The sequence below is a fragment of the Scyliorhinus torazame genome, chromosome 21, assembly GCF_047496885.1.
Source record: "Scyliorhinus torazame isolate Kashiwa2021f chromosome 21, sScyTor2.1, whole genome shotgun sequence".
In the NCBI taxonomy this organism is placed as follows: Eukaryota; Metazoa; Chordata; class Chondrichthyes; order Carcharhiniformes; family Scyliorhinidae; genus Scyliorhinus; species Scyliorhinus torazame.
This window is the reverse complement of record NC_092727.1, coordinates 88,523,507-88,535,693: the sequence shown is the minus strand read 5'-3', so window position 1 is coordinate 88,535,693 and position 12,187 is coordinate 88,523,507. Positions and strand designations below refer to the sequence as shown.

The following is a 12,187-nucleotide window of genomic DNA, read 5'->3' as shown; positions in this document are numbered from 1 at the left end:
TCCCGGCTCTTCTGCAACCCCAAATATAGCCAACCCCCAGCCTGGCTCGACCCGGACCCCCACCACCTTCGAAAGCACCTTTGCCACTCCCACCCAGAACCCCTGCAGTGCCGGGCATGACCAAAACATGTGGGTGTGGTTTGCTGGGCTTCTCGAGCATCTCCCACACCTATCCTCTACCCCAAAAAATTTACTGAGCCTTGCTCCGGTCATATGCGCCCTGTGCAAAACCTTGAATTGTATCAGGCTTAGCCTGGCGCACGAGGACGACGAGTTTACCCTACGTAGGGCATCAGCCCACAGCCCCTCCTCAATCTCTTCCCCCAGCTCTTCTTCCCATTTCCCCTTCAGCTCATCCACCATGATCTCCCCCTCGTCCCTCATTTCCCTGTATATATCCGACACCCTACCATCCCCCACCCATGTCCCTGAGATCACTCTATCTTGAATCTCCTGCGTCGGGAGCTGCGGGAATTCCCTCACCTGTTGCCTCGCAAATGCCCTCAGTTGCATGTACCGAAATGCATTCCCTTGGGGCAACACATATTTTTCCGTCAGCGCTCCCAGACTCGCAAACGTCCCGTCTACGAACAGATCTCTCAGTTGCACAACCCCAGCTCTCTGCCCTGTTCCAAATCCCCCATCTATTCTCCCCGGGACAAACCTATGATTATTTCTTATCGGGGACCGCACCGAGGCTCCCGTCCTTCCCCTATGTCGTCTCCACTGCGCCCAAATTTTTAGCGTTGCCACCACCACTGGACTTGTGGTGTATTTCTTCGGGGAGAACGGCAACGGCGCCGTCGCCAGTGCTTGTAGGCTGGTTCCTTTGCAGGACGCCATCTCCAATCTCTTCCACGCCGCTCCCTCCCCTTCTCCCATCCACTTACACACCATTGAGATATTGGCGGCCCAGTAGTACTCACTTAGGCTCGGTAGTGCCAGCACCCCCCCATCCCTGCTACGCTGCAAGAACCCCCTCCTCACTCTCGGGGTCTTCCCGGCCCACACAAAACTCATGACACTTTTCTCAATTTTCTTGAAAAAAGCCTTCGTGACCATCACCGGGAGGCACTGAAACACAAAAAGGAATCTCGGGAGGATTACCATTTTGACCGCCTGCACCCTACCCACCAGTGACAGGGGCACCATGTCCCATCTCTTAAAATCCTCCTCCACCTGTTCCACCAATCGTGTTAAATTAAGCCTATGTAAGGTTCCCCAACTCCTGGCTATCTGAATCCCTAAGTACTGAAATCTCTTATTACCTTCCTCAGCGGTAAATCATCTATTCCCCTGCTCTGCTCCCCCGGATGCACCACAAACAACTCACTCTTCCCCATATTCAATTTGTACCCCGAAAATTCCCCAAACTCCCTGAGTGTCTGCATTATCTCAGGCATCCCCTCCACTGGGTCCGCAACATACAGCAATAAATCATCTGCATACAAAGATACCCGGTGTTCTTCTCCTCCCCTGAGTACTCCCCTCCACTTCCTGGAGCCCCTCAGTGCTATGGCCAGGGGCTCAATCGCCAATGCAAACAGTAACGGAGACAGGGGACACCCCTGCCTCGTCCCTCTATGAAGACGGAAGTAGTCAGACCTCTGCCTGTTCGTGATCACACTCGCCACCGGGGCCCTGTACAGCAGCAGCTGTACCCATCCAATAAACCCTTCTCCAAAACCAAATCTCCTCAGTACCTCCCACAGATAATCCCACTCCACTCTGTCGAATGCTTTCTCGGCGTCCATCGCCACCACTATCTCCGTCTCCCCCTCTGGTGGTGGCATCATCATTACCCCTAGCAACCTCCGTATGTTCGTGTTCAGCTGTCTCCCCTTAACGAACCCAGTTTGATCCTCGTGGACCACCCCCGGGACACAGTCCTCTATCCTCGTCGCCATCACCTTGGCCAGAAGCTTAGCATCTACATTTAAAAGGGAAATGGGCCTGTAGGACCCACACTGCAGCGGGTCTTTATCCTTCTTCAAAAGGAGCGATATCGTCGCCTCCGACATAGTCGGGGGCAACTGCCCCCTTTCCCTGGCCTCATTAAAGGTTCTCGTCAAAAGCGGGGCCAGTAGGTCCATATATTTCCTATAAAATTCCATCGGGAATCCGTCCGGTCCCGGGCCTTCCCCGCTTGCATGCTCCCAATCCCTTTTACCACCTCCTCCATCTCAATCTGTGCTCCCAGTCCCGCCCTCTCCTGCTCCTCTACGTTCGGGAATTCCAGCTGATTCAGGAAACACCTCATTCCCTCCTTCCCTTCCGGGGGCTGAGCCTTATATAACCTCTCATAGAATGCCTTGAACACCCCGTTCACTCTCTCCGCTCCCCGTTCCATCTCTCCCTCCTCATCTCTCACCCCACCTATCTCCCTCGCTGCTCCCCTCTTCCTCAATTGGTGGGCCAGTAGCCGACTCGCCTTCTCTCCATACTCATACTGTACACCTTGTGCCCGCCTCCACTGTGCCTCTGCCTTACCCGTGGTCAGCAGGTCAAACTCCACATGTAACCTTTGTCTTTCCCTGTACAGTCCCTCCTCCGGTGCCTCTGCATATTGCCTGTCTACCCTCAAACGTTCTTTCAACAATCGCTCCCTTTCTTTACCCTCTTGCTTCCCTTTATGTGCCCTTATGGATATCAGTTCCCCTCTGACCACCGGCTTCAACGCCTCCCAGACCACTCCCACCTGAACCTCCCCATTGTCATTAAGCTCCAAGTACCTTTCAATACACCCCTCACTCTTAAACATACCCCCTCATCCGCCAATAAGCCCATATCCATTCTCCAGAGTGGACCCCCTCATCCGCCAATAAGCCCATATCCATTCTCCAGAGTGGGTGCTGTTCTTTGTCCTCTCCTACCTCCAGGTCTACCCAATGTGGAGCGTGGTCCGAAATGGCTATGGCCGTATATTCCGTCCCTGTCACCTTCGGAATCAGTGCCCTTCCCAAGACAAAAAAGTCTATCCGTGAGTATACTTTGTGAACATGGGAGAAAAATGAAATCTCCTTACTCCTAGGCCTACTAAATCTCCAGGGGTCTACCCCTCCCAACTGCTCCATGAAGTCCTTGAGCACCCTGGCCGCTGCCGGCCTCCTCCCGGTCCTGGACCTCGACCGGTCCAGCCCTGGATCAAGCACCGTATTGAAGTCTCCCCCCATGACCAACTTTCCCGCCTCCAGGTCCGGGATACGTCCCAACATACGCCTCATAAAATTTGCATCATCCCAGTTCGGGGCGTATACGTTCACCAGAACCACCGCCTCCCCTTGCAATCTGCCACTCACCATCACATATCTACCCCCACTATCGTCTTTGCCTCAAACAGTACCCGTTTCCCCACTAAGAAAGCCACCCCCCTATTCTTTGCATCTAAACCCGAATGAAACACCTGTCCCACCCATCCTTTACGTAGTCTGACCTGGTCTATCAGTTTCAGATGCGTTTCCTGCAACATAACCACATCTGCCTTTAATTTTTTTAGGTGTGCGAGTACCCGTGCCCTTTTAATCGGCCCGTTCAGCCCTCTCACGTTCCACGTGATCAGCCGGGTTGGGGGGCTCTTTACCTCCCCCGCTTGTCGATTAGCCATCCCCTTTTTTAACCCAGCTCCTCACCCGGTTCCCACGTACCCGTATATCCCCCCGAAGGTGCCCTCCCGCCTCGACCACCCGATCCCATAACAGCTCCCCCTTCTCCTTAGCAGCAGCAACCCAGTTAACCACCCCCCTCCGCTAGATCCCCCTCTAGCGTAGTTGCACCCCCCATGTTGCTCCCAGAAGTCAGCAAACTCTGGCTGACCTCGGCTTCCCCCCCTATCCTCGGCTTCCACTGTGCGAGGCCCCCTCCTTCCTGCGTCCCTGTTCCCGCCATAATTACCATAGCGCAGGAACAAAGCCCGCGTTTCCCACTCGGCCCCGCCCCTAATGGCCGGCGCCCACAGTTCCTCATGCTCCCCCCTCCCCCCCCCCCCCAACATGGGGAAGAGAGAAAAGTTACAGGATCACAAAATTAACAAATTGAAAAATCATCCCCCCCCCCCGTCCCCTGTAATCACACCACCACTTTGTCCCAAATGCTCTTTCTCTCGCCAGGCTATTCCAGCTTCTCGTCCACAATGAATGTCCACGCCTCTTTTGCCGTCTCAATGTAGTGGTGCTTCCCTTGGTGTGTGACCCACAATCTCGCCAGTTGCAACATTCCAAACTGGACCTTCTTTTTGTGAAGCACCGCCTTAGCCCGATTGAAACTTGCCCTCCTTCTCGCCACCTCCGCAGTCCAATCTTGGTATACGCGGATCACCGCGTTCTCTCACCTACAGCTCCGAGTTTTCTTCGCCCATCTGAGAATCGTCTCTCTGTCATTGTAGCGGAGAAACCTCACCACTATAGCTCAAGGTATTTCTCCAGCCTTTGGTCTTCGCGCCAGAACTCGATAAGCTCCCTCCACCTCCAAAGGGCCCGTCGGGGCCTCCGATCCCATTAGCGAGTGAAGCATCGTGCTCACATATGTCCCGACGTCGGCCCCTTCTGCGCCTTCGGGAAGACCCAGGACTCTTAAATTCTTCCTCCTTGAGTTATTCTCCAGCGCTTCCAACCTCTCCACACACCTTTTATGCTGTGCCTCTCTGCCTTCACCACCAGGCCCTGTATTTCATCTTCGTTTTCAGCAGTCTTTGCCTTCACGACCCGAAGCTCCAGCTCTTGGGTCCTCTGCTCCTCTTTTAGTCCTTCAATCGCCTGCAATATCGGGGCCAACAGCTCCTTCTTCAACTCCTTCTTCAGTTCTTCCACACAGCGCCGCAGGACCTCTTGCTGCTCCGGGCCCCATAGCAAACGGCCACCTTCCGACGCCATCTTGCTTCGAGCTTCCCTTCCTTGCCGCTGCTCCAGAGGATCCTCCGCAATCCGGCCGCTATCCTCTCCCTTTTCCATGCGTGTCTGGGGGGATTCCCTTCTGGTTTACCGCACAGTGTTTTTGCCGTTTAAATTGCCGTTGGGGCTCCTATTAAGAGCCCAAAAGTCCGTTCCAACGGCAGCTGCCGAAACGTGCGACTCAGCTGGTCATTGCCGCACCCGGAAGTCAGAACATATAGTTGTTTAACTAGAAAGATGATTTATTAACAAACACGTGGAAAGATAACTAACAGATTAATATGCAGGCAATGGCTACTAAATGAATTCAGAGAACACTTCTGGAACTACTCTAAGTGCGACCTTCCTTTCGTACGTATTACTACCAACTGGCGGGTATATCATGTCCTGTGTTGGATGTCGAATGCCACCAGCTGGTTGGAGGTCGCATTGCTAACTATCTACAGAACTGCGCATAGACTTATCACCACACTGTGCTGCCCATATTGTTCCTAAACATTGATATAAACAGTCCAGCAGCCATTTATACCAAATCCAAGTTAGATTGAGAAGAATGGTAATATCAACCTATAAGATACAGGGATAACTCTTTTGGAAATGAGTCTTTCATTTCAACCTTTTTAGCTTTCAAACAGCACAAAAGAAACCACAGGCTAGTTCATCAACGATTAACTGATGCTTTCTAAACAACATGAAGTGCCATAATGTGGAGATGCCAGCATTGGACTGGGGTGAGCACAGGTTAAAGTACAACAGGTTTATTTCAAATCACTAGCATTCGGAGCACAGCTCCTTCCTCAGGTGAATGAAGAGGTGGGTTCCAGAAACATATATACAGACAAAGTCAATGATGCAAGACAATACTTTGAATGAGAGTCTTCTGCACTGTAAATTCTATTATTCTATGATTCTATGTCTGAATAACTATAATTAAGTTGTTATGGGCGAGGTGTTTTCAAAACCCCAAAATGTATAATGGAGTTCAACCAACCTCTCCCTTTAATGTATTTGTTGCTTTTCTGAGCAAGCGGCTTTTTCCCGAGGTGTGGGATTACAATTATGGCCACGTGGGTTTTTAAGCACAAAACACTGTTTATTCCATGAACTCAACTTAACATCTTAAATACACATTGGATCTCTTAACACTCCTTACTTCAAAGATAACTCAGAAAATATTGCAACAGTAAATAATTCCTTAACTGTTCCTTCAAACTTCCAAGAGACTTAACACCTTTAAACAGTATCACATCAGGTTACTTTAAATCACCCAAATGATCCAGAGATAGTCTTTCATGGGAAAGATCCAGCTCACTGCAAAACACAGCCACACACAGCTCTTTTCAAAACTTGCAGTTCTCTGGAAACACACAGACATACACACTGCTTTTTAAACTGAAACTAAAAACCTGCAAACTGGCTGACCTGAGCTCAGCCCCACCCACTCTCTGACATCACTGTTTTCTTAAAGGTACATTGCTTAAACATCCATGTCTTAAAGGTACTCTCACATGACAAAGTCTTTACAGGCATTCAGCCTCTGATCGTCGGGTAAGCATTCTCCAAGGCGGCCTTCAGGACGCGCGACAACGCAGAATCGCCGAGCAGAAACTTATAGCCAAGTTCCGCACACTTAAGTACCGCCTCAACCAGGACCTTGGATTCATGTTGCGTTACATTCACCCCCCACCATCTGGCCTGGGCTTGCAAAATCCTACTAACTGTCCTGGCTTGAGACAATTCACACCTCTTTAACCTGATTATCCCTCTCTCCAGTTGCTCCGTTTGGAAACGGTAAAGACTTAATTACCTGCAAAGACTCGCATTCAAAGTATCGTCTTGCATCATTGACATTGACATCATTGTTTATAGAGATGTTTCTGGAACCGACCTCTTCATTAACCTGAGGAAGGAGCTGTGCTCCGAAAGCTAGTGATTCGAAACAAACCTGTTGGACTTTAACCTGGTGTTGTAAGACTTCTTAACATGAAGTGCGACAAAGAGAACATTTTGCAGCAACTCTGATTGAAAAAAATGTCATTTGATTGCAATTGAGATTAATTTACCCTCATTCCCTCAAACCGTGACAAAGCTCGCAATGGTCTCAAGGCTCTCAGTGTCCGGAGGGATTTAATGGGTCCTAATTCATCATAGCCAAGGATCTTTGCAGTCAGGCTGATCAAAGACACCTTAAAAGAGAGGGAAATAGAAAAATAGAAGTTTTTTTTACAGCTGGCTACAATTTCCAGGTAAATACAGCAGTAATTTTAAGCTTTTACACAATATAGTAGTGAAGAAAATGTTATTCAGACATAGAATCATAGAATTTACAGTGCAAAAGGAGGCCATTCAGCCCAAAAAGACTACACCGGCCCGTTTGAAAGAGCACCCTACTTAAGCCCACGCCTCCACCCTATCCCCATAACCAGCAACTCCATCTAACCTAAGGTCAATTTAGCATGGCCAATCCACCTAACCTGCGCATCTTGGACTGTGGGAGGAAACCCACACAGGCACGGGGAGAACGTGCAGACTCCGCACAGCGAGTGACCCAAGTGGGAATCGAACCTGGGACCCTGGTGCTGAGAAGCCATAGTGCTAACCACTATGTACCGTGCTGCCCCATGAACTGAACAGATTCTCCTGTACTTCTGATATGTTATTTAGCAGCATTACTGAACCTGCAAGGTATCAGTCTTTGAACTCGGGAACATTGCATGGGTATAAATGCACCATACAAAGAATGTCCTGATCAAACATCAGTTATGTGGATAATTGGAGAGGTTGGGAGTATTCCCCTTGGACAGAAGAAGGTTAAGAGAAGATGCCATAGAGGTGTTCAAAATTCTGAAGGAGCTGAATAGAATAAATATGGAGAAACGATTTCCGCTGGGAAAAGGATTGCGAATGAGAGGGCACAAATTTAAAGTGAAAGAAGCAAATGTGATGCGAGAAAAAACGTTTTTCACACAGCGAGTGGCTCGAGTCTGAAATGCACTGCCTGGAAGTGTGGTGGAAGCAGGTTCAATTGAGGCATTCAAGAGGACATTATTTGAATAGATACAAAGTGGGAAAAGACAGGGGAATGGCGCTGTCATGTTGCTTGTTTGGAGAGTCGGTGCTGACATGATGGGCCAAATGGTCTCCTTCTGTGTCATAATAATTCTGTGATTCTGTGAAGAAATGCTGGCCTAGCCAGTGACATGAATTAATTTTAAAATGTGTTGGTTATGATAATGTCATGTCCTCAAGATTATGTCAAGGGGAGGACTCCATTGAAGTTTGCTCTCCCCACTCCTTCCTTGTCCATCACACCCTTTCAGAAGGTTTGCCGACACTGATGTTGAAATCTCTGAGGAGCATCTCGGGCGAGCGGTTACTCAAGGTCAAGGTAGAAGACCTCCTTGGTCTCTCATCTGTTGCCTCAAGTGTCGGACCATATACACTGATGGCAGTGGCATGCCTATTCCTCATTAGGGTGAGGCATTCGTTTATCCCACAGGAGATGCCACTGAGGTGTCAGACAAACTCATGCTTGATGGTAAAGCCCACCCCTTGGAGGCGTGGTTCCTCTTCTGCAAGGCGTTTCCACCTTGTACCCGCCATCTTGCTCCTTCAGTTCATCTTCTCCTGTACATCGTGTCTCACTTAAGGCACCAATGTTGATGTCACGGTGCCTGGGTTCTCGAGCAATGATTTTTAAAAAATAGAATTTAAAGTGCAGAAGGAGGGAATTCGGTCCATCGAATCTGCAATGGCCCTTGAAAAGAGCACTCTACTCAAGCCCACACCTCCACCCTACCCCCGTAACCCCACCTAAGCTTTCTTTTAGACACTATGGACATTTTAGCATGGCCAATCCACCTAACCTGCACATCTTTGGACTGTGGGAGGAAACCGGAGCACCCGGAGGAAACTCATGCAGACACGTGGAGAACGGGCAGACTCTACACAGACAGTGACCCAAGCTGGGAATAGAACCTGGGACCCTGGAGCTGTGAAGCAACAGTACTAGCCACTGTGCTACTGTGATGGTGGTGTAGCGCTCAGGTCTGTCACTGTTGAGGTTAACCATGAGAGTCCTGATGTTCCTAGTCCCAAATTTCATTCTGACGAGAGAAAGCTGCCTGTCTGTGGTTTTTTAAAAAACATGACATGGTTGTGCTTGCCATCTACCACACGGTCTCAGCACAGAGGGTTCTGAGACAATTGGAGGTCAGACACTACTCTGAGACATTTGTACGATCTGTGCATGATCAAATGCAGATGTGTGTATAACCTATGGCCAGGAATAGACTGAAGCTGAAAAAACAGTCAAAGTAGGAGCCAGACACAGGCTGAGCAAGGGTCTAACATCCAATACAGCTCCAACACTGGCATCTATCCAACAATGTGAAAAATTGTCAAAGTATGTCCTGCCTATAAAAAGCAAGCCAAATCCAATCTGCTCAATTATTGCCCCGTCAGTCACCAGCAAAGTGATAATAAGGTGTCATTGATAGTGCTATCAAACGGCACTTACTCAGTAATAACCTGCACATTGGTACTCTATCTGTGGTTTTTCAGGGTCACCTAGCTCTAAACTTCATTACTGTCTCAGTAAAAACATGGACAAAAGAAGTGACATGAGAGTAACTGCCTTGAACATCAAAGCAGCATTTTGACCAAGTATGGCATCAATAAGTCCTTGCAAAATTGAACTCAATGTGTATCAAGGAGACAATTCTCCACTGGTTGGAGGCCAATCATCTAAGCCCCAGGACACTACTGCAGAGTTTCTCAGGATAGTGCCTAGGCCCAATCATCTTCAGCTGCTTCGTCAATGACCCTCCAAACTAAGATCAAAAGTGGGAATGTTCAGTGTTGGGCACATATTTAACCAATCACTTCACCTGGAGATATTGCCTACCAGAAAACTGCCAATGAGGAACTGAATAATCATGAAAACAATATGCTAATTTAATTTAGGGAATGATTTTGATGAGTGGAACTGCTTTCTAAATCTCTAAAAACACTGTGCTATCATCCAAAGGGAGTGAAGATCTGGTTAAGGTTACAATACCATAGACCCAATTCTGTAACCAGGGGGTGAATTACCCAGCCTTCCCGATAGCAGGATCTTTCTTTCCCACCGATAGCGAGCCCCCAAATGTATTCTCTGTAAAGTCCCGCCTCAGGATTCCCATTGTAAGTTGTTTCCACCTGGGAGTTAAGGTCAGTGAATTTATCCTCCTATAATTGGATTGGCCAGGGCAGCACGGTGGCGCAGTGGGTTAGCCCTGTTGCTTCACAGCTCTGAGGTCCCAGGTTCGAGCCCGGCTCTGGGTCACTGTCCGTGTGGAGTTTGCACATTCTCCCCGTGTTTGCGTGGGTTTCGCCCCCACAGCCCAAAGATGTGCAGGATAGGTGGATTGACCACGCTAAAATTGCCCCTTAATTGGAAAAAATGAATTGGACACTCTAAATTTTATAAAAATAATTGGATGGGCCTATGATCTGTCTCATTTTTAAGAACAAATATAACTCCATGGTGTAAAGCGGATGTGAATCCACAAACTGCGTACCCAGAATTCAGGCCCGCTTCCAAATCCTGGACCCATAATTAGAGATCTCTCAATCTTAGTGATCAGAAATGCCACTCCTAAATTCCTCTCATGTCGACAGCCCTCACAGTCATAACTGAATAAGGCCAACTTGTTCAAATTTGTACTGGGCTAAACTGGGCTGATATCATTTTGCAATGCTTGTTGACAGTTTTTTGAGAGGGATGGCATATGGGAATGTTTGGAGGCCGATATGCATCAGGACCATCAGAGGGTACTTTACACATTGAGCCAAGTTAAAATAATGTTATTTTATAATGAGTTATCGAAGACTGACTCACAGTGAATGATTAATTCAAATTAAACCAGGGTTTTTTTGGTACACCCCGAGTAGATTCCCTCGTTTCTTGGAATACTTACATCAACAATTAAGAAGTCAAGCCAGCACCATGCATTGGTGAAGTATGTCTTGAACCCATAGGCAAGCCATTTGAGCAGCATTTCCACCACAAAGGTATATGTAAACACTTGGTCAGCATACTCGAGCAGTATCTTAATCACCTTTCTGTTTTCAATATATATGTCTTCAAATGCCTGCAAGCAAATAAACAGTTTAGACCTCTGTTCACAAGAAGCTAGATTAAAACATTCAATTTCTTGTTAAAACATAATGGACCATATCTTCTGGCATCCGGATCATCGAGGCTGGATATACATCTGAAGATGCGCATCCGGGGGAGGTGGTGGTGTCGTGGTATTGTTGTTGGACTAGTCATCCGGAGACCCAGCGTATTGCTCTGGGGACTTGGGTTCGAGTTCTGCCATAGTGGAATTTAAACTGAATAAAAATAAACCTGGATTTCAAAGTTGAAGAATGACCCTGAAATCATTGTGGATTGTCGCAAAAACCAAACTGGTTCGCTAATGTTCTTTAGGGAAGGAAAGCTACCATATCTGGTCTAGGCTACATGTGACTCCAGACCGACAGCAATATGGTTGACTCTTAAATGTTCTGAAATGGTCTATCAAGGGAAACAAATGCTGACCCAGCCAATAATAAAAAAGGATCCTGTGGAATTCCTGACTTGCGCATCTACATGGGAATTGCCCAGAGCCCCCTGTGAATGTCTCCAACTCTGAGCAAGAGTCAGAGACTTCAGACAGTTCTGTGGTACTTAGCTGGGTAGTTACCCAGCACATATTAGTCAAATTAAAACCTAGTGCAACACCCAGATAGAATAGAATTCCTACAGTGCAGAAGGAGGCCATTCGGCCCATTCAGTCTGCACCGACCCCTGGAAAGAGCACCCTTGCTAGGCCCACTCCCCGCTCTATCTCCATAACTTCCGAATGCCAACCAACCTGCATTTAAAAAAAAAAATTTAGAGTACCCAATTATTTGTTTTCAATTAAGGGGCAATTTAGCGTGGCCAATCCACCTACCCTGCACATCTTTGGGTTGTGAGTTGAAACCCGCGGAGAATGTGCAAACTCCACACGGATAGTAACCCAGAGCCGGGATTGAACACGGGTCCTCAGTGCCATAGGCAACAGTGCTAACCACTGCGCCACCGGGCCACCCTATCTAACCTGCATGACACAAAGGGGCAATTTAGCGTGGCCAATCCACCTAACATGCACATCTTTAGGCTGTGGGAGGAAACTGGAGAACCCGGAGGAAACCTACACAGACACGGGGAGAAATAGCACACTCCACACACACAGTCATCCAAGGCCAGAATTGAATTCAGGTCCCTGGCG

General features: G+C 48.3%; 1 protein-coding gene across 2 annotated transcripts in view; it reads right to left on the bottom strand.

The window, feature by feature from the left end:
- LOC140398395 (sodium channel protein type 4 subunit alpha-like) overlaps positions 1 to 12,187 on the bottom strand; it is a 352,602-nt gene that overhangs the window by 76,554 nt on the left and 263,861 nt on the right. For both annotated transcript variants that reach the window (XM_072487039.1, XM_072487038.1), the window contains 2 exons: positions 10,847 to 11,020; positions 6,950 to 7,072 (listed from right to left, as the gene is read on the bottom strand). In XM_072487039.1, the coding sequence (XP_072343140.1) occupies positions 6,950 to 7,072; positions 10,847 to 11,020 (297 nt within the window). The remainder of the gene's footprint in view (positions 1 to 6,949; positions 7,073 to 10,846; positions 11,021 to 12,187) is intronic.